Here is a 26,757-nt window from a genome sequence, read left to right as displayed (position 1 = left end):
TATGGATTTCCAGAGGAAATTGTGTCTGATAACGGACCACAATTCTGTTCACAAAAGTTTTCACAATTCATGAAAGGGAATTGCTGCAAAACACACTCCATACCATCCTGCGTCCAATGGAGCAGCAGAACGCACAGTGCAAATTGTGAAGCGTACATTAGTCAAACAACTGCTGGATCTAAATCCAAAGAAAAGACAGTTGTCTTTGTTTTACAAACCGGCTAACTTTCTGATTGCATATAGAAACACACCTCACACCACTACTGGTCAAATACCAGCTGAACTGTTCTTGAAAAGAAAACCCAGAATAAAGTTTTCACTGTTGAAACCAAACTTGGCTCAAACAGTAGAAGAGAAACAGGAGAAACAAAAAGCATATCATGGCGGAAGTAGAGTAAAGGAAAGGAGTGTTGAGTTGAATCAGAAGGTAAGGGTGAAAAACCATCATCACAAGTGGGTGAAGTGGTTACCTGGAAGAGTAGTGAGAAAGTGCGGACCACGGACATACTTGGTCAAGATGTTTGGAAGTGGAAAGATGAGAAAAGTAGACATTGATCATGTCATGCCTATGCAAGCACAGACAGGGTTGAAATCAGACAAATTATACGAGTCAGATAATTGGGTTACCACTCAAATACATGTACCAGATGAACCAGAAATGGTACAAGAAAGTACACAAGTTAGTGAGAGTTTGAATCAGCCTGAAAATGGAGGTTCAAGTGGGGTTGACAGTCAAACAAAATTGACTGATGGACTGGAATCTATGAATGTAGGTCAAAAGGAAGGCTTGACTCAATTAAAAATAAGTCCAAGTGGTCCTAAACAGTCGGAAACTTTTGGTCAGGGAAGATATCCAGAAAGAAGGAGAAACCCAGTGGTTAGGTTAAATTTGTGAAGTTATTTCCTGAAATGCACATATCATTGTATATGCGACATATATGCATGATGCCCTCATTTTATTCAGGTTATATAAAAGTAAACTATCAGACAAGATTGTAATAATTTCATACCGTTGGTTACATTCAAAACAAAATGTCCACAAGGATTTTTTTTTAAATTAGGGTGGAAGGAGTTGTAACAGTGCCACCTTTGGTTGGAGGATTGTAAATGATTGAATAAACCACAGTACAGCTGTGCAGTCAAGTTCCAGTCAGCAGTGAGTTAACTTGTTATTCTGTGTCTGAGCTCAGGATATCACATTAGTGAGTGAAAAAGTTGAAAGGATTTAGTTTTAATGGAAATGCTTTCATCATCAAGATAAAAGATGGTGTTATTTCTCCTTTTTTTCAAGAAAAATGGAACGATTTCTGGAAAACAGATGGTCAAGCACCATTTGCAGAGCTAAATTGACATTTAAAATAATCCATTCAGCACATTGAGGGAAGAATAAGTTTGTTTAATATGCTTTTGATGGCTGATAATTGGTTGTGCGGGACCACATGAAATACTGGTGCTTTATTAAAACAGCTTGTCTGTATAACAATGTTGGGCTTTTTTTGATTGTTTTTTCTGCAGATGAGATCTGTTTGATGGAAATTTCTGGCAGTCATCTCTGGCAGTGAAGGACGATCTCCCCAGGTTTGTTGCGACTTCATGTGAAGATGGAACCGCGACCGACTTCAGGAGAAATTGACCAACGATCGACCGTGTAAACACTTGCAGAGACCCAGAAGAGAGTTGTGCCAATTGCCTTAACCTGCCAGCTTTGCTGAAGAGTAGCAGTAATTGTTTCTGCAATGGTTACATGAGCTGCAGTGGTCTATGGGCAGACATTGCTTGTATTCAGCTCACTGTCGACTCGTAGAAGGGAAGAAAGGCAGGAAAAGTTTCCTCAATCAAATCATGAATTTTTTCATGAGGTTTCCTCGGCATTTGCGGAGGATGGTGTTCTTGCTGGCTGCCTTTTGCATGGTGAGTGTTATTATATCAGCGTATTACCTTTATACTGGTTACAAACAAGAACTGGAACTTTCTAAACCCACCCCGGAACAAGATTGTGGAGATCCAAAACATTTACCGTACAGAGTATTTGAAATGAAGACTGCAAAACCGATTGACACGTCCAGAGCAGACCCGATGGTTCTGGTATTTGTTGAGACTCAATATTCACAGCTTGGACAGGAGATTGTGGCAATATTGGAGTCGAGCCATTTTAAACACCACACTGAAATTGCCCCTAGCAAAGGGGACATGCCAGCTTTAACAAACAAGGACAGGGGAAGATATGCACTTGTTATATATGAAAATATTTTAAAATATGTGAATATGGACTCGTGGAATAGAGAACTGCTCGATAAATACTGTACGGAGTATAATGTTGGCATTATAGGGTTTCACAAAGCCAATGAGAATAGTGTACTGAGTTCACAATTGAAGGGTTTCCCACTGAACCTGCACACCAACCTTGCTCTGAAGGATTGCTGTATCAACCCACGATCTCCTCTGCTGCGCATCACCAAAGCGAAAGAAATTGAGAGAGGCCCACTTCCAGGCGAGGACTGGACTGTGTTCCAGTTCAATCACTCTACTTACCAGCCGGTGTTGCTCGCCAAATCAAGATTGACTGAGAGCATTCCTCACCAGATCACTGACGAAGTTCTCCATGCCACTGTGGTTCAGGACCTGGGACTGTTAGATGGCATTCAGCGAATCCTGTTCGGGAACAACGTAAACTTTTGGCTGCACAAACTTATTTTTGTGGATGCGATCGCCTTCCTCACAGGGAAAAAGTTGTCACTCTCCTTGGAACGATACATTCTTGTGGACATTGATGACATATTTGTGGGGAAAGAAGGAACAAGGATGAATGTTAACGATGTGAAGGTAAGAATAGTACTTCAATGGATGTAATGGTCTGACCTTGATTTCCTTTCAAACATTCTTTGTTTGCATTATGTTACATGACCCCATTCAGTGTATTCTGGAGAAAGGCTTTCTGAAATGTAAACACAATAGGAATCTTTCAGAAACACAAATGAAACTACAAAATAGGTTGATTACCTTTTACCTTGAATATACATTTATTTGTAAACTTTGTTACTCCTGCCAGAAATGGCCAAGGACTGATTCTAAAGCATCAGTGGCTCACAGTTTATGACATAAAAACAGAAGAAAAAAAAGGATTTTAGTTTTCAGTGGGGTTTTTTTTCTTTTGCCTCTGTTTCATTTGGCTGAGAGAAACCTTGGCACTAAAAGCAGGCTACATGCACCTTTGTACTGATTAATAACTTGTATAAACGCTTCTGCTTTTAATTATCTGAGTCTTCAAACCGTGGAGCTCTCAAATATAGGAATATGGAGTTAGTAATGGAATTTTGTGCAGTGGCAGATGAAAAAAATCATTATTGCTTAGAAATCATTTTACATAACAATCTTCTTTTGTGTTGTTTGATTAACATGTTACCTAAGGTGCAGTCAAATGCAGTTTGGGTCATTTCGACAACGAATCCAGAGATTCAAATGGACTGTAAGGTTGTGAGTTGCATCTATGCATCTTGTATCATTTCTGCTGTGTCTGTAAGATTCTTTGTTTCAAATAAACATAGGTAGAGCTATGAAAAAGATTCCCCTTATTGAAAGCATAATCCTGATATGACCAGTAGTGTCTGGTGCAACAGTGTTTCACAGTTAACATAGAGGTTAATCATTCTATCTAACTACATTAGTAATAGTTATACATAATAATTGGTTTACCGTGGTGCTTCTGAAGGCTCTCCATCTTTATGTGTCTGCTTTCACTCCACATTTTGCCCTGACTCTCACTCCCACTCTGATTCACTGCAGAAACTCGGCTATTTCGTTTTCCTGCTGCCACTAATGAAATCAGAAAGGCATTTCCTCTGACTTTCCCTTTCTCAATCTTCTTCAACTATGGCATCTGTTTCCAGACTCTCTTCTGCTTTCCAGATATGCAAATTTTGACTGAAATTAATATCAGTGTATTCTCTAATATCCTTCTGAATATCTTCAGTCCTTGCCATTGCTATCACTCGGGCAGAACAGTTGCCATACCAAGCCATGGTGTAGCCCGATAGGATGCTCTCAATGGTGCATCTGTTGAAGTTGATAAAAGTAATTGGAGCCATGCTGAAATTCCTGAATCATTGGAGGAAGTAGAGGCATTGGTGTACTCTCTTGGTATTAGTGTCGATGAGATTGGACCAGGACACATTGTTGAGCCCATTCAACAATTCCATTGGTAGCAAAACCCTAATGGTCATAGTAGCTACCCCCAGAAATCACGTAGTCTGCCTACGTCAACTTGCCCTACAAAGTATGAGACCTGATTTAGATTTAGATTTAGAGATACAGCGCGGAAACGGGCCCTTCGGCCCACCGGGTCCGCGCCGCCCAGCGATCCCCGTACACTAACACTGTCCTACACCCACTAGGGACAATTTTTACATTTGCCCAGCCAATTAACCTACAAACCTGTACGTCTTTGGAGTGTGGGAGGAAACCGAAGATCTCGGAGAAAACCCACACAGATCACGGGGAGAACGTACAAACTCCTTACAGTGCAGCACCCGTAGTCAGGATCGTACCTGAGTCTCCGGCGCTGCATTCGCTGTAAAGCAGCAACTCTACCGCTGCACCACCGTGCCGTTCTAAAATCCTGATAGAAGTACAGTATGTACAATTATGAGAGGCACAGATAGGGTATACAGACAGAATTGTTTGGAAGACTCTGACTACCTACCCTATCTATGCCTCTCATAATTTTACATGGAAAGGTCAAGTACTATCGGCCATTGATTTAAGGTGAGATGGGGAAAGTTCAAAGGAGATCTGCGAGGCAAGTTGTTTACACAGAGTGGGAGGTGCCTGAAATGCACTGCAGGGGAAGTGGATGCAGACACATTCGCAACGTTTAACAGGCATTTAGAAAAACATGAGTACAGGCAAATAAAAGAGATGTACAGATATGAATATAACTTGGCATCAAAGTCAGTATAGATATCATTTAGTTTCTTGCTTCTCACCTTGTCTGTGGACCCTTAGACTGGCCTTGCTCTTCACAATATCCCCGTGAATCGGCTTTGATGAAGCAGTTTTCAGCCTCTGCCTTTGAACTGGTTGCCTTCAGATTTGGGGAATAGTTCTATTATTCTGGAAGGCCTGAATTTCTAAAATTGGAAGGGAAGAGCAGTAGAATTTCTGAAAACGGTTCCTGTACTGAAACGTTACTTATCCATGTTCTCCAGAGATGCTGCCTGACCCACTGAGTTACTCCAGCACTTTGTGTTGTTTTCAATTATTCTGAAATTGCTACATCACTTTTGAGGTTTATCAAAATCACTTGTGAAAATGGCCTCCTCTTTCACTGGCCTCCGATTCAGAAATACTTTTTTTCTTCTCTGTGACACCTTATCTGGTCTCCTTTTAAGACCAACTGCCTATTTTGCCTTATGGGTGTGTTTCAAAATCTCGCGATGGCCTCCTCAGCCTCTCGAAGAATCCACAACCTTCTTCCCTTAAATGTCACTGCCATCATTGCATGCTCCACTTCTGACCTGCAGTGCAGTAGACATAAACCCAGCCGTTAATGTCTCTCACACAAACAGTCAACATTGCAAAACTATGTCTCTCCAACATTGCCATAGGTATTGTATTCTCTTTATGACACTGAAGCTACAGCTGTAATTATTATTACCCCACTTTCATTATTACTTCTGCTCCCCCACCCATCTGTAGACACGCATCGCCACGCAGCATCTTCTCGCTCTTGGCTCTTTGCCATGTGTCTTTTGAGTTTTCTTGGTAAATATGAACTAAATCACTTTCCACCTTCCTGGAAGGTGTAAGTACAAATTTATTATGGTCACATATACCGAGGTACAGTGAAAAACTTTTGTTTGTGTGCTATCCATTAAAAACAGATAAAGCTACACATTAATACAATCCAGCCTAACACAAGTACAAAAGGTAGTATAAAGAGAAAGATACCAGGGTTCTGAATCTATTTCTCAGTATTGTAGCCAGTCCTGACGTAGAGTCAAGAGTCACGTCAAGAGTGTTTAATTGTCATACGTGTGTACCAACAACAGAACAATGAAATTCTTACGTGCAGCAGTAGAACAGGCCCATAAACACCGTGCTCATAGATAACACGATAAACAAAAAATATTCAATAAATTTAAAACCCCAAAATTAGTTCAAAATGCCCAAATCTTTAATGCAACCAAGACATTTCATAGTTTAGTTAGTGTTTGTAGTGTTCAAGGTTGGAGAATTGGGAATGTACCCTAGTGTGTAGGATTGTTCAGAATTCTGATAACCAGTTTTACATTTCACCCCAGGATTCATATCTGGGGTAGGATGGACTGTTGCTGAATTCATCTGTGTGGATGGCAGTGCATTAGTGTCAGTCCCTTGCAGCTCCAAAATTGGTCTGACTGAGTTCTAACCCTGTCATCTCATGGTTGAGTCAAATCACAATTACTAAAGGTTATAATCCTTAGCCATCTACGCAAAAGCTCCAATCACCCTAGTGATCAGCTATATGCTCCACATTTCCTCAACTAATCACGTACTTGTGCATGTGGATGACACAACATTGCACTATGTTTTAGTGTTTTGTGGTTGTGGGCTGCCATTTCCTAGGTGTTTAAGTTCTAAGGATATCATATCAGTCATGTGATGGTGCACACGATTGTTGAGCTGGAGAACGTTCCTTTGAACTATCTCTCTTGATGATTTATGGATCTTTGTGCAAGTTGAAATACCAGAGGTGCTTTGCCTCATATCCTTATGAAGTGTAATGGCTGTGTTAAGTTGCTCTTCCTCTGTTTGTTTCAAACAGTTGTATTTCATGTTCTATCAGTGGATAAATGGCATCAACAAAACAATAACTGCTTTCAAGAAATCGTAATAGTTCAGTTTATAATCCTGTTGGCTACATAAACTATTCTTGGAATTTGGTTAACTGACATTTTTACATTTTATGTTCCAGCAGTTTGAGTCAAAAGAACATGGTTAGTTATGTGTCGGACTGTGTCACAGCTGATTTCACATAGAAGGATTCTGTAATAGCATTTTCCCATCGAAGTACAATGTGTTTTTACTGCATGTTTGGCGATGAGCATCCACCCTTAAATGAGTAGAGAATTGAAGCCTCGGAGACCATGACATACCTTAGTCGAGTTCCCTTGATATTGCTGGACCAATACCTTATGCTTTAACTGTTGTTATTTGTGGTTTTCCTCATCCTCTGTGCTTGGTGGGTCAAGCAGAGCAAATAAGCATGAATCAGCAGCTGCAGAACAGAAGTTTACGTGGCACATTCCAATCATTAGGCATATTTGATCACCAGTTGTCCAATCCTGCAGTCATTGATATTGCAAAGTTTGGCTGATAATTTAACCATCTTGTTGTTGTAGTAAGTCCCACAGAACTTTCCGAGTTATGGTCACATTCTGAATATTTTTGGGGTGATCCAAATGTCATTGGCAAGGCCAGCCTTCATTGCCAGCCCTTTATCACTTTTGCGAAAGTGGCAGTGAGCTGTCTTTCTGAACTCCTGCATTTTTCTCTGGTGAATGTAAACCCACTGTGCAATTGGTAAAGGAACACCATGATTTAGACCTATTAACAAAGAAGGAATGGTGATACACTTCCAAGTCAGAAAGATAAATGCATTGGAGGAGGACCTGTAGGTGACGGTGCTTCCATGCATTTGTTGCCCTGGCCCTGCTGATGATAGAGATTGGGGGCTTGGGAAGTATGTCAGAGTGTCCAAGGGAGTAAAAGCAAGGAATTTTGTAGATGGTGCGCACTGTAGCCATTGTGCATCAGTGATGGAAGCACTGAATGTTTAGTATAAGAAAATAACTGCAGATCCTGGTACAAATCGATTTATTCACAAAATGCTGGAGTAACTCAGCAGGTTAGGCAGCATCTCGGGAGAGAAGGAATGGGTGACGTTTTGGGTCGAGACCCTTCTTCAGACTGAACAATGAATGTTTAGGCTGGTTGATGGGGTGCCGATCAAGTGGGCTGCTTTATCTTAGATGCAATGAAGCTTCTTGACAGTTTTTGGAATTCCTCTCATCTAGACGAATGGAGAGCATTCCACTGTAGATCTGACTTGTGCCTTTCAACTGGTGGAAATATTTTATGATTTTAGGAAGCAGTCGTAATGTAGGACACTCAGCCTTTGACCAGTTATTTATCCATGGAGTGAATTTGAGTGATCCAGTTGAGTTTCCAGTCAGTGCAGATTGCAGGATATCGATAATGGGGAATCAACAATGTTAATTCCATTGAATGTCATAAGTGGGTGATTAGATTCCTTCCTGTTGGAGATGGTCATTGCCAGGTCAATGTTACTTGCAATTTCTGCCTATGGTTGAATATCATCAAATCTTGAGCTACTGAGCATAAAACATTATACAATTGTCAAAAAAAACCTCACTTCCATTGTGATGGAAGGAAGATAATTGATGAAACAGCTGAAAGTGATTTGACTACACTCCCTCAAACTCCCGCAATAAACTCACTGATTGGTGCCGATTCAGTGGGCCAAAGGGACTGTTACCATGCTGTATCTGTAAACTAAATTAATTTTGTCATTTTGTCATTTTATATACTTCTATCAAGTCACCCCTCAATTTCTGGTTCCTAAGAAAACAATCCAAATCTATCCAATCTCTCCCTGTAGCTGAAACCCTCGAATCAAGGCAGCATTCTAGAAACCTCCTCCGAACCCTCTCCAAAGCCTCCACATCTTTCCTGTAATGGAGTGTCCAGGACTGCATGCAATATACCAAGCAAGGCCTAACCAAATTCCTAGAGCTGCATCATGACTTCCTGACTCTTATATTCAATTCCCCTTGCAATGCAGACAAACATACCATATGTTACCACTTCTTTATCACCCTATCTACTTGTGCTGCTGCCTTTAATGAGCTGTGAACTTGGACTCCAAGATCTCTCTGCATGTCAAACCTGTTCAGGGTCTTGCCATTAACAGTATACTCTCTCCATAATTTCAACCTCCCTAACTACATCAACTCTAACTTGCTCAAATTAAACTCCGTCTGCCATTTTTCCACCTATTTCTGCAGCTGGTCAATATTCCGCTGTATCTTCTGGCAGCATTCTTCACTGTCTGCAACTCCTCCAATTTTGATGTCATCAGCAAACTTAGTAACTCACTCACCAACCCAACAACATTTTGGTCTCGGAAGAGATGCTGCCTGACCCGCTGAGTTACTCCAGCATTTTGTATCTACCAACATTTTGGTCTAGGTCATTTATATATATTACAAACAGCAGAGGTCCCACCTAATTATTATTAGGTCACTGACTTCCAGGCAGAATATCAACCTTCCGCAACAAGCCTGTTTTCTATGAATCAGCCAGTTCCGAATCCATATAAGCAAGTCATTGTGAATCTCACACGTCTTAATCTTCTGGATCAGCCTATCTTGAGGGACCTTATCAAAAGCCTTATTAAATCTTCTCAATATATATATTGAATGACTCTTTACTCATAACTGCCAAAGATAATTAATCACCTCTTTTTGCTCTCCTAATTTCCTTCTGTGGATATGTTCTACAAAGTTGGGTTGATGCCTGCACTGTAACTGTGCTAGAACTGCGTGACAAGAGTTGTGGCTAGTTCTGAAGTGCAGATCTTCAGTAGTAGAGTTAGGCTGACATTTGGTTCTTTTGGTTTTGATGTACCCAGTGATCTCAGCTATTTAAGAGTAGTTTGCCTTCTGGCATTTGTAGCAAAGAAATGAACTAAAATCCCAAGTTTAGCAACATATTGTTCCAATCGTTTAAAAATATTTTTAACTTAATTACATTTGCTATAGTTCCTTTTCTGTGGTAATCATATACAAGATTTTGTTACAAAATGTTTTGTATGATATCTCATTCATAATTTGTTGCACTATTTCCTCACCAATATCACTTCTGTCTCTGCCCTTCCATCGGCAATTATATAGCATTCCTCCTCTCATGTAACACCAGGTTGTGTTGATTTTGTTCTTTCCCTATGACCTTGACATTATCACTTTCCTTTGGGAGCATTTCCATTCCTACCACGGACCAGCTGAGTATGCTTCTACTGTGAGTTTCCTGACAAGTCCAACACTTCTTCCATCAGCCATCACTATTCTTCTCTACTTTCCTCACAATTTCCTCATTATTTTTGTTCCTTCAGTGCAGAACAATAGTTTATCACATTGATTTTCAAATCTCCTTTTACTTTTCTTGTTGACAATTTATCCGTTTTGTTGTACATTATTGCTTGTGTATTGGCAATGCCTGGGGCAATGTCAGAATTATCTACTGGACAAAAAGTGTCCACTAGATGTCTAAATTTGGTACTTTGCATTGTCCAGTCTCATTAAAATAAATTAAAATCAAAAATTGCATAAGCTGTAACATTGAAATAAAAACAAAACATAGGAGAAACTCAACACGTAAAGCAACCATGGGAGGAGAAACAGAATTAATGTTTCATGTCAAAGACCATTCATCAAACCTCTTCATTAGTTTGATTAAATGTTTTAGTCTGAGACAATATTTGCCTGATGTACTGAGCTTTTCTGTTTACAGATAGCAAATTTTCTTCTTAAAAGTTCTACCAAGGTTCCATTATGTGTTCATCTATATGATGGGTGGTTTTGGTTTGTTCGTTAGAAAGTAGAATACATTTCTGGAATATTCTGTGGTTTCATCAATTTCTCAACCTATTTTGATGATAGCTATCAAATGACATTTCAAAAGCTGTGAACTTGAGAGATTGAGATGAGCATCCAATTGATGGTTCCACTGTGAAGATGGTTCCACTGTGTATTGCGTATGTGATCATTACATCACTTGTGTTTTGGAAAAGCAGGCGGTTCATCTATTTGCCATCTGTTACATTCTATTTTCTGTCTTTCAAGGACAGTTCTGGTTAAAAAGTTTCTCTGGTACTGGAAACAATGTAATGCTTTGGGTTCAATGTTTGTTGATAATAATAATATATACTTCCAGTCTTCAGATACTGTATCTCTTCCGTTTCCCGGTTGTAGTGTAGTTGAGGCTAAGAAAAGAATATGTCCCATGTTCATGTCCCATTGCTTGGACTTGAGTACATACTTCAGTACAACGCTGAGTGAATTTTTGGAGGTGCATTATTTGGGTCAGATGTTAAACCAAGCAGAACAATGGTACTGCTACCTTATATCTCTGGATGGGTTTGTTCCTGGTGCTGAAAATGGGATAAGCTATAGTTCTGCATATAAGGCAATTTCAAAAAGAATGAGGAAACTAAGAAAAATAGAGAAGAATAGTGAATACAGATAGAAGATGTGTGAAAATTACTTGTTCTCCCTATGACATTGTTGGTTTCCTCCTGGTGCTTAGGTTTTCTCCCACATCCCAAAGGTGTGGTAGGTTAATTGGCCACTGTAACATGCCCCTTGCGTGTTGGTGAGTGGTAGAATCAGAGGGTATTAGATGAGAATGTGGTGAGAATAAAAACTGGTATTAATGTGGAATTAAAGTTAATCGATGGTTGATGGCTGACGTAGAAATACTTGTCCAAAGAGCCTGTTTTTGTGTAGCTTCTCCTCATTACAGAACAGCCAATACCTATCTTTCAACCAACACCTAAAATGGATACTTTTATTTTGTTTCTCTGTGTGGAGCCTAGCTGTGCACAAATTAGCTGTTTAATTTCCTACATTACAACCGTAAACACATCTCAAAATAATTTAATATGTTATATTTCTGGAATATCTCAAAGGACTTGATGAATTCCAAGCTTATCACCGAACTAGCAGGACATGGTGTCAGCACTCATCTCTGCAACTGGATCCTCGACACTTCCTGACCAACAGACCCAATCAGTGAGGATAGGGGACAAATTGTGGATGCAGCCCAGACCATCACAAAAACCAACTTCTCTTCCCTTGACTCCATTCATACCTCACACTACCTCGGCAAAGCCAGCAGCATAATCAAGGACGAGTCGCACCCTGGACACTCCCTCCTCTCCCCTCTCCCATCAGGCAAAGTGTGAAAATGCACACCACCAGATTCAAGGACAGTTTCTTCCCAGATGTTATCAGGCAACTGAATCATCCTACCACAACCAGAGAACAGTGCTGAATGACTATCTACATCTTTGACAACCCTCGGCTTTACCTTGCATTAAACGTTATTCCCTTATCATGTATCTATACACTATAAATGGATCGATTGTAAACATGTGTTGTCTTTCTGCTGACTGGTTAACACGCAACAAAAAGATTTACGCTGTACCTCGGTGCACGTGACAATAAACTGGTTTTAAACTAATTCACCATCACTTTTTCATGGCCTTGATTTTCTACCTGCCGGATTTGTTTATGTTTACTTGCTTGAAATTTCTGATGTTAGTGGGAGTGTGTTATATTAGGAATTGTTTGAAGTATTGGGCCACATTTTTGAGCTGTCTTGTTTTTATTGTATTGTTGTTGGTCCACTTTATTCCCTGTTTCGCACATCCTAGCATGCTCCTTTGTATGAATGTTCAGTCCTTTTAGTTTTTTCCTGTTTATTTTTAATTGATTGTTTGGCTACCTTTTGAAAGGGTATTTGCTGACCTCCCCCATCCTTTATTTCTTTTTACATCTATCATCCTTTGAATACTGACATTGTGCCTCAGCTTTCATGATTCTGAAAAGTCGTAACCTAAACATTCCTACAACAAGGAATACCTGCACTATTTTCCTTGTAATTCATTTTCAACTGGTATTTGCATCTCCACTTCTCCAGCTGCCGGTGCATTTTGTTAAATAGAGGAAGTAGCATCAGCTTTTTGGAGCTTTTTCTTGTTGCCAAGAGAGATAGGGTCCTTTGTCCAGTTGTTGAAAGAAAACCAAATGCTGCATATGGTTGATTTTACATAAGTAAGGTTCTTTCAGAGCTGTGTCACATCTAAGCATTTACACATGTGCCACATCCAGAAAAAATATTTACTGAAAATATGCATACCCAAGAAGATAAAGAGTGAACTGAAGAACCCGTGCATAGATTAATATGATGATGCATGGGACTATAGAATTGACTTCAAAATACAGAATATGACTTCAAAATTACTTCCATTTACCCATTATATAACTGATAAACATACAGAACAACCCTATCTGGTTACAGGAAATGAACAGAGCCATTGTTTCATGTCAGTGAGGCAAAAAAGTCTTGAAAGGTTGTGGTGAATTTGACCTCCACCAAAATGAATGGGTTGGCTTTGGATAAGATGTAAAAAATGCAAACCTGACTCAAAACTCCACAGGTCTGGGAGTTTGAAGGAAATGGAGCAAAAAGCCAGCAGTGCCCAAGCTCATCCTCACCATCAGTTGCTGCTTGTTGCAGCAGGCTCCTTGCCTTCCCCTGCAGCCTCACCTGTCCTGGATTATCAGGAAGATTATGCAGCAGAGGTCTAATTGAATAAAAGGATGAAAGTCTTGAAATCAGCCTGCGTTTCTGATGTCCCTCTGTAAAGCTTCCATTAACTGTGTCCTCTGCTCTGAGGATGCCCACCTCCATTTTGTGTTTGACTTTGTTTTTCCCAATAGTTAAGTTGGTTTGCTGAAAACTTGTTTTAGTTTTAGCTCTGAGTGTAGAAGTTGGGATGTCATGTTGTAGTGATATAAGATGTTGGTGAGGTCACATTTATAGAGTATTGTGTTCAGTTCTGGGCACCATGTTATAGAAAAGATGTTGTCAAGTTGGAAAGGGTGCAGAGAACATTGCCAAGACTGGATGGTCTGAGCTATAGGGACAGGTTGAACAGGCTAGGACTCTATTCCCTGGAGCACAGGAGGATGAGGAGTGGTCTTATAGAGGTGTATAAAATCATGAGAGGAATAGATCAGGTGCACAGTCTCTCTTGCCCAGAGAGGGAAAATTAAGAACCAGAGGGCACAGGTTTTAGGTGAAGGGGGAAAGATTTAATAGGAATCTGAGGGGTAGCTTTTTCATGCAAAGGTAGTGAGTGTATGGAATGAGCTGCCAGAGGAGATAGTTGAGGCAGGTACTATTGCACGTTTAGGAAACAATTTGACAAGTACATGGATAGGACAGGTTTAGAGGAATATGGGCCAATGCAGGCAGGTGGGACTAGTGTAGATGGGACATGTTGGTCGGTGAGGGCTGGTTGGGCCAAAGGGCCTGTTTCCACGCTGCATGATGCTAGGACTCAATTTTTACAGATGCAAGCATCACTAGTGAGGTCAACAATTATTTCCCATCCCTAATCGTCCTTGTTTATTGAAGTCAGCATGACATGTAGTTCAAGCTGGGAGCCTGCAGGTGGGGGTGTTCCTGTACTAAGTAGTTTCACAGTTCATTCTGCAGGGTGGATCTAAGGGGTGAATCTGGAGTCACATCAGTCCATTCCAAGTAAGGATACCAGATTTCCTTCCTTGTGGGACATTGGTGAAACTAATGGGGTTTTAATGACCAGCCAGTGCTCCTGGTTGTCATTGTGGCTGATTTTCTTCCTATTTAGATTATAGATTATTTACTGAATTTAAATTGATCAGTGGACAGAGAAGGACCTTGAGGTTATCAACTCAGGCTGCTGAGTTATTATTCCCGTAATTTAGCCATCATCATAGTCTGGACCGATATCATCAGTAATAGACCAGTATGAGGTTAGTTAGGAACAGCAAGTGGAATGCCACATGGCCTTTAAGTGTAGAGAATGGGTATTGGTGGGCTATTCCATGGGGGAGGGACTGTACTCATGAATTATAACAAAACAAACAAGAACATCGTCCTCCTCCACCAACTTCTCTTCAGTGACATATCTTAGAAAGTGTTGTAGGCAACATTGGATGAGGGGGCAGAGTTTACTGTAGCTGCTGGCATATTGTTAGGCTCCTCTGCCACCTTTCAGAAGTGAGGCAGTCTGCAGTGATAAGGCTTGAAGTATAATACATTGGGATGAAATGGATGCAGATGTTGCCCACATGGATCTATATCTAAGGGCTAGACAAATAAAGAAAGTAGTAATTTTTATTCTACCAATCTGAATTAGGACTTCAGATGAGTGAAAATATAGTTATTTAATATGGTGTAAATTGCAGGATTGATTATTACTGTTTTGAAAGCCCTTCAGGATTAGATTAAATAACCCATAGCAGCTGAAGTTAACTATATGCAAGACTTTCAGCAATTTCGGCTGTTCAAATTAAACAAGCTTTGTGTTCTTTATTAAATAGGCAATGTGCTCTTTTCAAAGTACTGCATTTTTACAGCGATTTACAGGAAATATTACTGCCTGAAAAAATAGAATGAAGAGAGGCTGTGAAACAGGCTTCATCTGGAGATTACAAACTGATGTATAATGTGTCATTTAAAATCAGGCAGAAAATCTACAAAATGGCTTATTTAATCTCCATCCTAGATGAGCAGTCCAGATCTTCAAACTCTCAGTAATCATCTGGTCGTGTGGGAAAATAACTGCAGATGCTGGTACAAATCGAAGGTATCACAAAATGCTGGAGTAACTCAGCAGGTCAGGCAGCATCTCTGGAGAGAAGGAATGGGTGAAGTTTCGGGTCGAGACCCTTCTTCAGCATTTTGTGATACCACCATAATCATCTGGTCAGTTGTGTGTGGCAATACTTGGATATTGTCTATCTCGTGACTTCATCAGTTTGTTCTGCTGTAATACCAAATTGTCAGGGTTAGCAAACCTGTTTCTTTGAACATAATGAGAGAAAATAGCATAACAGAAGCATCTGCATCCGTAGAAAATGGAGATTTTAGCATGATGACCTTTCACCAGAAACTGGAAGTTACCAGGGATGTTCAACTGCCCAGACCATCACAAAAACCAACCTCCATTTTACGCCGCACACTGCCTCAGCAAAGCCGCTAACATAATCAAGAAAGAGTTGCACCGTGACCACTCCCTCTTCTCCCCTCTCCCATCGGGCAAAAGGTATAAAAGTATAAAAATACACACCTCCAGATTAAGGGACAATTTATTCCCATCGGTGATCAGACAACTGAACCATCCTACCAACAACTAGAGAGCAGTCCTGAGCAACGATCTACCTCTTTGGAGACCCTTGGTCTATCTTTTATCGGACTTTACTGGACTTTATCGTGCACTGAACATTATTCCCTTTATCGTGTATCTGTACACTGGATGGCTTGATTGTAATCATGTGTTGTCTTGTTGCTGACTGGTTAACAAGGAACAAATGCTTTTGTTGTACACGTGACAATAAAGTAAACTCAACTCAACTCAACTAGTCATGAAGTATAAAGTTCGGAGTAAGGAAGCAAAGGAGGAAAAGGATATTTAATTAGGTTGAGGTCAGGAATTGATTGAGTGACAAAGGTATGATGGTGTGAGACAAGCACAGGCGGTCAGAAGAGAAACAGCTGAAGTGGAGAAGGGGATGGTCATGGAAAATCAGACAAAACAGAAATGCCCCCTTGGCTGAAAAAAATAGAAGAAAAAGGTAGTGCCCATAGTATGGACCAATCCATTGGTTGCTTGGAGTGATCAGTGCACACTGGGTGTTGGGTAGGGGGGGTAGGCGCACAAGACCAACTCCTTTTGATTTTGTTCTTATGTTAAGAGTTCTGCTGAACCCAGACAATATTATGCACACCTATTTCCTTGGAGAAAATGAGAGTTGAGGTTAAGGACTGAAGGCAATGTTACCAGTGTTATACCCAGAAGGTGTCGTGTATTTATTTTCTATATGCTTGAATATGCAGGTGATGAATGCATGTATTTTAAACACGCAATATTTCTAAACAAGATACTGTCAGTGCACTTGAGCTCCATAGAATGTAATGCTTCTTGCTTTGTAATGTTAGTCCATATGAGGCGTCAGCTTTCGCAGGGTGAAAATGTCAAAGATTAGAGAGCACAGGTTTAAGGTGAGAGGGGCAAAATTTAACAAAGATGTGTGGGACAAGTTTTTTATATACAAAGAGTGGTGGATGGACTTCCGGTGGCGCCATGTTGGACTAGACAATCTAAAAAGTTAGCTCTCAAAGAAACCAATTAAAACTAGCTCTTTTAAACATTAGTAACAACTGGAAGCGGGCCAATCGCAAGTTATATCGACAACGAAAGTTAACGATAAATAAAAATATGGAGACAAGGTTAAACAAAAAAGATAATGCGGATACTAAAGCTACGGACTCGGCAAAGAGAGCCACGCCAGATAAGGGAACCAGCTGTGGGGAACAAGACTCCGTAATATTGGCGGAGCTACGCAAGTTAAGACAAGAGCACACAGAAGCGGTAAATGACAACAAAAAAGCTCTGGTGAGACTAGAAACTAATTTAAAGGAGCTTTTGGAGAGAACCGCTTCACTGGAGCGACGAACAGTGAACATAGAAGAAAGGTTGGGGGAGATGGAAGACAGGGCAGCGCGGCTGGAAAGATCAGTCGCCTTTCTTCTTCAAAGAGAGGCGGCGTTAGCCGCAAAATGTGACGACTTGGAAGCAAGAGCGAGACGTAATAACATACGGATACATGGGATCCCGGAGGGCGCTGAGAAAGGCGACACCATAGGATTTGTGACTGATTTCATCCGAACAACATTACAAATCTCGGCGGCCGTCGATATCCGTATCGAAAGAGCGCACCGCTCGCTGACTACCAAACCGAAAGAGAGTGCGGCTCCGCCGCGAGCCATCATCGCCCGCTTCATTGACCATCAGGTGAAAGACCGCATCATACAACAAGCATGGAAACAAAAAATAACATATGAGGAACGGACCATTTACTTCAACCATGACTACACTACCGAGATACAGAAGAAGAGGAAACAAGTGCGGGATGTAATAAAAAAGTTGAAGGAGAAAAACATAAAGGCACAGTCCCCATATCCTGCAAGACTGAAGGTGTTTCTGGGAACAGAGACGAAGACATTCAATACACTGATGGAGGCGGCCCCCATGCTGAAGGACATGGGGATCCATGTGGAGGAGGACGAGTGGGAGAAACTACAGAGAGTGAGGATGGAGGGCAGCTGGACTACGGGGACAGGACAGAAGGGAAAGAGGAGACAGCCACCCATCACAGAGGCGGACATACAAGCCCTCGGTCTGTGAACTCTGAGGTTCACAGTGGTAAGGACTAAAAAAAAAAAAAAAAACAGCCTGGAACTAAGGGTAAAAAAATAATGACAATCCTGAAGTATATAGAATGCGGACAATCTGAATTTATGTTTAATGTTCAAAGAATTGAAAAGGAGCTAGTTATGGGATTTAAGTAACACTTATACTGAATAATGTCAAAATTGGTTGAAGGAGCAAAGCTGGATCTCAATTTGAGCAAGGAGCAACTTAATTCTGAGAAGTTGCAGGTGCACATTGTGCTATTTCCCCAGAGAGATTGCCACACTCTCTGATGACGGGACTTTTGGGAGTCACATGTTATTTTTGTATAGTAGTTCAGAGGGAGATGTGTATTGTTTGTTTGTTTTTTCGCTGTGTATCGTTTTGCACAGTTGTTTTGATTTATAGGAGGAACCGAGTTTATGGCCTACATCTTAAAATGTCATGAATAAGTTGAACCTTGTTTCTTATAATGTGCACGGTCTAAATCACCCTATTAAGAGAAAGAAAATATTGAGTCAGTTGAAGAAACTACAATGTGCCATTGCACTAATCCAAGAAACTCACTTGAGTGAAAATGAACATAAAAAACTGAAAAGGGAATGGGTAAACCAAGTATTCCATGCTTCATATGGCAAGAAAAGGGGGGTGGCCATACTAATTAATAAATCCCTACCATTTTCTGTAGAGAAAGTGATTAAAGGTGATATGGGAAGATATATCATGGTGGTTGGCACAATAGGAGATATGAGTATTTCAATATTAAACATCTATGCCCCAAATGAAGAAAATGAAACATTCTTTAAAAACATAGCCAATATACTTACCAGTAACGGACGAGGGATGATAATTTTGGGAGGGGATTTTAATACCATACAGAAGGGTAACTTAGACAGGTTGCCATCTGAGAGGGGACCAAAAACAAAAAAATCCAGAGTCCTAAATAATGTTATAAAAGAATTAGGTCTGGTTGATCCATGGAGACATAATAATCCTAAAGGAAGAGATTTTACCTTTTATTCTAACCCACATGGGAGTTATTCGAGAATAGACTTTTTTTGTGTGTCAAAACAACAGATACATACAGTCAGGGACTGCAGTATAGAATCCATAACTATAAGTGACCACGCCCCTGTCATACTATCCATTGAGCTGGGCAGGGAATCCTTCTTTAAGTACTGGAGACTTAATGTGTCAATCCTATCAGATGAAAAGGTTGTCAAAGAACTAAAACTAAACTTAAAGGAATATTTTCAAATAAATGACAATGGCGAGGTCTCACCATCGACATTATGGGAGGGAGTAAAAGCAGTCATGAGAGGGAAAATAATAGAGATAACTTCCAGATTGAAAAAAACCCGAATGGAAAGGCAAGGAAAGCTAGAAAGTAAAATCAGAGAGTTGGAGTTAGAACATAAAAGAACAAGAAACAACTCTATTCTCGTCGAATTAAAAAAAATGAGACAAGAGTTAGACGAACTTTTAACATATAAAGCAGAAGGAGCTCTTCGTTTTATAAATCAAAGATATTATGAGATGGGTAACAGAGCAAGCCGGTTACTGGCATTCCAACTGCGAAAAGCTCAAACAAATAGAATAGTTACAAAAATAAGACATCCCACTTCCAATTTTATTATGGCTAAGCCAAAAGAGATAGCAAAGGCCTTTGCAGAATATTATAAAAACTTATACAGTGACTCAGAATCTAATCTCACTGAGACCAAAACACAAGAATTTTTCAAAAAACTACATTTACCAGCATTAAAGGTAGAAGAAGCATCTGAAATGATAAAACCAATTTCGTCACAAGAAATAGCCGATACTATAAAAACCCTTAAAAGTAACAAATCCCCAGGTACAGATGGCTTCCCAGGGGAGTATTATAAATGTTTTGCAGAAGACATAACACCAGAATTATGTAAAGTTTTTAATTATGCGCTATCAACAGGAAACCGCCCAGATACTTGGTCAGAAGCCATAATTTCCGTATTACATAAGGAGGGCAAAGATCCGACTTCATGTGAGGGATATAGACCGGTCAGCTTGCTCTGTAATGATTTAAAAATATTAACAAGCATACTAGCACAGAGAATGCAACAACATATAACTAAATTAATCAAGCCAGATCAAACGGGGTTTATCCCGGGGAGACAGGGGGCTAACAATATCAGGAGAACACTAAATCTTATATCATGTGCTAAAAATAATCCCAGACCTACCATGCTGCTTAGCCTAGATGCACAAAAAGCGTTTGACCGTGTGAAATGGAACTTTTTATATCAAACATTGAAGGTTTTTGGGTTTCACTCAACGTTTATAGACTGGATAAGAATTGTTTATAAAAATCCCAAATCACGGATCAGAATTAATGGCTGCTGCTCAGACTTCTTCTACCTCAAAAGAGGAGTCAGGCAAGGAGATTGCCTGAGCCCGCTACTGTTTGCTGCAAGTATTGAACCGTTAGCAGAGTCAATAAGACAAAATAAAAACATTAAAGGAATAAAAGATGAAGGGGGCATAGAACACAAGACGTCATTATTTGCGGACGATTTATTAACATACATAGTGGAGCCCTCCACGTCTATACCAGCTCTACTAGATAACCTAAAAGAATATGGTGAAATATCAGGATATTTGACAAATGAAGCCAAATCAATAGCAATGATGCTCTCAGGAGATTGTCCAGTGGAACTTAAAGAAAAAGTCCATTTTAAATGGACCAAAAAAGGGTTTAGATACCTTGGTATAATTATCACTTCGAATACAGCACAGCTATTTGAAGCTAATTATGGGAAACTGATATCTGAGATAAAGGATGATTTAGCTGGATGGGAGATTTTACCGTTGACTCTGGTGGGAAGAGTAGAAACAGTCAGAATGAATATATTGCCAAGACTGTTGTTTTTGTTCCAATCGTTGCCTATTATGATCTCGGGAGCTTTTCTAAAAAAACTGGATAAAATTATATCGAAATTCTTATGGCAAAGTAAAAAAGCAAGAATTAAATACAAGACGCTTCTTAGCAAAAAAGAAAAGGGAGGGTTGAACTTGCCTAATTTAAGAAATTATTATTGGGCAACGCAACTCAGAGCCTTAATCATGTGGACCACTAAAGAGAAAGATTCAATGTGGGTGGAGATGGAGCAAAACGCTTGTAAAAATTTGCCTTTAGAATCACTCCCATTTTTAAACGAGAAGGCCCTGAAGAGGCTCGGGATGGGCAACGAGTGGATTAGGGTAACAATGAAAATCTGGTCAGCAGTAAGAAAGAAGCTGAAGCTGTCAAATTCTGTAAGCAGGGCTACTAGAATAGCAAAAAACCCAGACTTTGTACCATCTACCATGGACTCAGGATTTGACAGATGGGCTGACAAAGGGCTAATATACATAGATCAAATGTTTCAGGGACAAACAATGAAAATATTCACACAACTTCAAAAAGAATTCAATTTACCTGCTCATGACTTTTACAAATTCTTACAGCTAAGAGATTACCTACAGAAACATCAGGAATGGGAGAACATCTGCAAGACTCCATCTAAATTAGAGGAAGTGTTGTGGGGGTTCTCGGAAGACAAGTCAAAAAAAGGGATTATATCAAAAATTTATGAAGCACTACAACATGAATCCAAAGAGAACAACTTACATATCAAAGAAAAATGGGAACTGGAAGCGAATATCATAATATCAGAAGAAGGGTGGGAGGAATCATTTAAAGAGGGACATAAACTAACTAAGAGTCCAACATGGAGGGAATTTGACTGGAAAGTTAAAATGCGTTACTTTTATACTCCATTCATTACATCGAAATATAGTAATACAACTGATTTATGTTGGAGGGAGTGTGGAGAAGTTGGGGACTCCACTCATATATTCTGGGATTGCCCAAAAATACAGGATTTCTGGAAGAATATTCAAAAGGAAATTAAACAGATTATGGGCATTAACTTCCCTCTGGAACCAGCACTTTACATTTTGGGTATAATTCCTGACAGTATGACAGATAAGAGTTCGAAACATTTACTGACAATCCTGCTGCTGATAGCAAAGAAGACGATAACAACTTCGTGGTTGAAACCACAGCCTCCAAGCATAATGCAATGGAGAGATAGGGTAAAAAATGTGTATATAATGGAAAAAATCACAGCAAGGTTACAGTTGACAACAGACATGTTTGATAAAAGATGGTCATTATTAATACAGGCAATGCCGGGACTCGAGTCTCTTCCGTTTTTGGGAACTTAAAGTAAGGGTATTTACATTCAATATGCATCTCCTATGTTTGTTTAGTTTGTGTTTGTATGTATGTAAAAAAAAAATAATAAAAATAAAGTAAAAAAAAAAAAAAAAAAAAAAAAAAAAAGAAAAAAAGAGTGGTGGATGCCTGGGACATGTTGAAGGTGGAAGCAGACACGATAGTGGCAGTTAAGAGGCTTTTAGATAGGCACATGGATATGCAGATATTGATCTTGTGTGCAGGCAGAGAAGATTAGTTTAACCTGACATCATGTTCAGCATAGACATTATAGGCCGAAGGGCCTGTTCCTATACTGTACCGTTCTATGTTTATAGAACAGTGATGAAAGGGTGGAACATAGAACAGTACAGCACAAGAACAGCCCCTTTATCCCACAGTCAAATAAAAAATATGAGGATGAATTTTCATCGGAATCTTATGACAAATACTGGATTCCCTTGATAAATCAGCTCTATGTTTTATTAACCCTGATTAAAGAATTTCTGTTGTTTGAAAATATAACTATTTAAAAGATCAATAAGGTTAGCTAGTTAGGGCTTCATTAAATTGACGAAATGTTAAACTGTTTAAATACTTACTGTTTATTGTGCAGCTCATTGTTTATTTTTAATTTTATTTTTCTGTTTCTCATCTCTGTAATTAAATTTTCCCAAGGAATGCCTTTGGTCTTTGGTCTTCAAGCTGAAAATCAGACAGATGTCTTTTATTTTTGCGTTTTTCATTGCTTTGTTTCAGTGATTGCTTTCCTTGGTGGTTTAGCTTCATCTTTGAAGGAATGTGCAGATGTGTGTGCTTTGCACATTACAACTATGATAATTGGAAATAAAGCTAAAAGATTGAGAGGATATTCCCTGAGATTGATTTGCAGTTACAGTTAAGAAACTGTAATATCAGATGTGCATCAGTAATGTACATATAAAAGCATGTAGTTTAATACAGATATTTGTCAGTTGCTCTGTTAAATCACATGTTCCTTTGCAAAAATACATCAGTTTTTATTCTGACTCGATCAGAATAATCTCTTACGTCTTTGTTGCATCGTTCACCAAAAGGTTATTTATTTAAGATCATGACCAATCAATGGGAACTAGAGCACATCAGTGAGAATGGGATCCAAATTGAATTTGAAATTCAAATCAATTTCCATTGAGTTGATTAACGCAGTGCAGTATCTCAGAGTATTTTGGAAATGGGGTATGACCAATATTTTCAGAAATCATCAAAATCAAACTTCTATAGATGCTAGTGATGTAAAATAGAAGCTGAAAACGCTGAAAAAACTCGAACTGCCCCTGCAGCATCTGTAGAGAGAGAGACACAGTGTTGAACTTTTAGGTGAATAGCATGTTGGGATCGAACTCTGGTCTCTGAAGCTGAGGCAGCAGCTCTACCAGTGTAAGTCAAAAAGGAGCGACAACGAGACATGAAAAACAAGCAGGTCAAGCCCAGAGGAAGTGCATCGCAAATGGCAGCAGAAGATTCATTGCTGCCATTTGTTTGGAGCAGTGGATATCAACTTGCTCAACTTGCTGCTATCATAATCATTCATGCATTTTTTATTACCTTAAACAACCATGTAAATTCAGAGACAAGAAATACATGACAGTAATCGACCAAGAGAATCAAGTCAAGAGATATTTAAATGCCACATGTACCAGCAACAGAAGGATGAAATTCTTACTTGTTGCAGCTTAATAAGCCCATTGATGCAGTAACACAGAAACAAAGATATAATAATTAATAATACATTAAATTAACAACAGCAAAACTATGTAACCAGAATAGTGCAAAACCGTAGTCCATAGTGCACTCAAAGACACATTTCATAGTCGATCATAGTTACTTTAGTTTAGTTTGTTTATCGTCACGTGTACCAAGGTACAGTGAAAACTTTTTGCCGTGTGCTATCCAGACAACGAAAAGACTATTCGTGATGACAATGGAGCCATTCACAGTGTACAGAAACTGGACAAAGGGAATAATGTTTAGTACAAGATAATGTCCAGTGATGTCCAATTAATGATAATCCGAGGGTCCCCAATGAGGTAGATGGTTGCTCAGGACTGGACTCTAGTTGGTGATAGGATAATTCAGTTGCCTGATAACAGCTGGGAAAAACTGTCCCTGAATATGGAGGTTTGTGTTTTCGCACTTCTGTACCTCTTATCTAATGGGAGAGGGGAGAAGAGGGAGTGTCCAAAGTGAGACTTCTCCTTGATTATGCTGGTGGCCTTGCTGAGGCAGCCTGAAGCGTAGATGGAGACAATAGAAGGGAGGTTGGTTTATGTGATGGTCTGAGCTGCGTCCACATTTTTCTGCTGAGGTAGTGATTAGTTATATGTAGTGTTCACGAGCCTGATAGTTGCTGGAAATAAACTGTTATTGAACCTGGTGGTCATGTTTTTTGGGCTCCTAGACCTTCTTACTGGCAGTAGTGAAATGACAGTGTGACCAAGGAGGTGCGGTTCTTTGATATTTGTTGCTTATTTTTGATGCCGTGTCTCCTGCAGTTCCCGTCAATGGAGCGTCAATGCCTGTAAAGAACGGGACAATGCCTATCACTCTTTGTTGTTTCCATCATTCCAGGGCATTTCAGTGCCTGAACCAAGCCATGATGCAACCACTCATTATGCTCTCCAACATACACTTGTAGAGGTTTAATACACTTTGGCGATATTCCAAATCTCCTCAATCTTCTGAGGGCATTGAGGTGCTGATGAGCTTTCTTTGTGATTGCATCAATGTGCTTGGGTCCAAGACATATTTTCAGAGATATGCCCAGGAACTTTAACAGAACGGCACAAGAACAGGCCCTTTGGTCCACAAAATCTGTGGCGAACATGATACCAAGACCATCTCTGATCGACTTGCACTTAATCCATATCACTGCATTCCCTGCATATCTATATGCTTATTCACGTCTCTTAAATGCCAGTATCGTATCTCCTCAACCACCAACCCTGGCAGTGCTTTCCAGGCATTCAGTATCCTCGGTGTAACAATGTAGCCCCGCACACCTCTTTTAAATTTTGCACCTCTCACCGTAAAGCTATGCCCTCTCGTATTTGATTTTTCCATCCTGGGAAAAAAGCTCTGACTGTCTATACCTCATCATTTTCTATAATTCTATCAGGTCTCCCCGCAGCCTCCGGCATTTCAGAGAAAGCAATCCAAGTCTATCTCAACTTTCTAGCCAGAATAGGGGAATCAAGAACCAGAGGACATAGGTTTAAAATGAGGAGGGAAAGATTTAATAGGAATCTGAGGGACAACTTTCTTACACAAAGGATAGTAGGTATATGGAGCAAGCTGCCGAAGGAGGTGGTTGAGGCAGGTACAGGTAGTGTTTAAAAAGCATTTGGATAGGTACATCGATAGGGTAGGTTTGGAGGGATATGGGCCAAATGCAGGCAAATGGGAAAAGATGGGGCATCCTGGTCAGCGTTGGCAAGGTGGGCCGAAGAGTCTGTTCCCATGCTGAATAACTCCATGACTCTCCCTGTAGCTAATATCCTCTGATCCAGGCATCATTCTGGAAAACCTCCTCTGCTCCCTTTCCAAATCCCCCACATCTTTTCTGACATGGGCGACCAGAACTGCACACAATACACCAAATGCCACCTAACCAAAGTCATATAAAGTTACTGCATGATTTCCTGACTCATACTCAAAGCCCCGACCATTGAAATCAAGCATACCATATGCCTTCTTTACCACACTATCCATGAAATTCCTCGTATGTTGCAAAACATACTTGGCTAATAAAGTGTGATTGTGATTTGTGCAACCGCTTTGTGGGAGATCATAAGATCACGAGGGCCTCTTCTATATCCCGCAGCTCCGCTCTTGCTCCCCCTCCCCCCATTCGTAACAAGGACAGAATTCCCCCTCATTCTCACCTTCCACCCCATCAGCCAGCGTATCCAACAAATCATCCTCCAACATTTCCGCCACCTCCAACGGGACCCCACTACTGGCCACATCTTACCATCCCCTCCCCTTTCATGCATTCCACAGAGACCGTTCCCTCTGTAACTCCCTGGTCCACTCGTCCCTTCCTACCCAAACCACCCCATCCCCGGGCACTTTCCCCTGCAACCGCAGGAGATGCAACACCTGTCCCTTTACCTCCCCCCTCAACTCCATCCAAGGACCCAAACAGTCTTTCCAGGTGAGACAGAGGTTCACCTGCACCTCCTCCAACCTCATCTATTGTATCCGCTGCTCTAGATGTCAACTTCTTTACATCGACGAAACCAAACGCAGGCTCGGCGATCGTTTCGCTCAGTCCGCCTTAACCAACCTGATCTCCCAGTGGCTGAGCACTTCAACTCCCCCTCCCACTCCCACTCCCAGTCTGACCATTCTGTTATGGGCCTCCTCCAGTGCCATAGTGAGGCCCATTGGAAATTGG

At 40.3% G+C, this 26,757-nt stretch overlaps 1 protein-coding gene across 4 annotated transcripts in view; it reads left to right on the top strand.

Moving 5' to 3' along the window:
• Positions 1 to 26,757, top strand: part of LOC144595246 (bifunctional heparan sulfate N-deacetylase/N-sulfotransferase 4-like) — a 717,307-nt gene that overhangs the window by 497,828 nt on the left and 192,722 nt on the right. For all 4 annotated transcript variants that reach the window (XM_078402506.1, XM_078402496.1, XM_078402516.1 and 1 more), the window contains one exon: positions 1,516 to 2,823. In XM_078402506.1, the coding sequence (XP_078258632.1) occupies positions 1,762 to 2,823 (1,062 nt within the window). In that variant the 5' untranslated portion in view covers positions 1,516 to 1,761. The remainder of the gene's footprint in view (positions 1 to 1,515; positions 2,824 to 26,757) is intronic.

Source organism: Rhinoraja longicauda, chromosome 1 (assembly GCF_053455715.1).
Source record: "Rhinoraja longicauda isolate Sanriku21f chromosome 1, sRhiLon1.1, whole genome shotgun sequence".
In the NCBI taxonomy this organism is placed as follows: domain Eukaryota; kingdom Metazoa; phylum Chordata; class Chondrichthyes; order Rajiformes; family Arhynchobatidae; genus Rhinoraja; species Rhinoraja longicauda.
The sequence above is the reverse complement of the archived record's forward strand: the minus strand, read 5'-3'. Positions and strand labels throughout refer to the sequence as shown.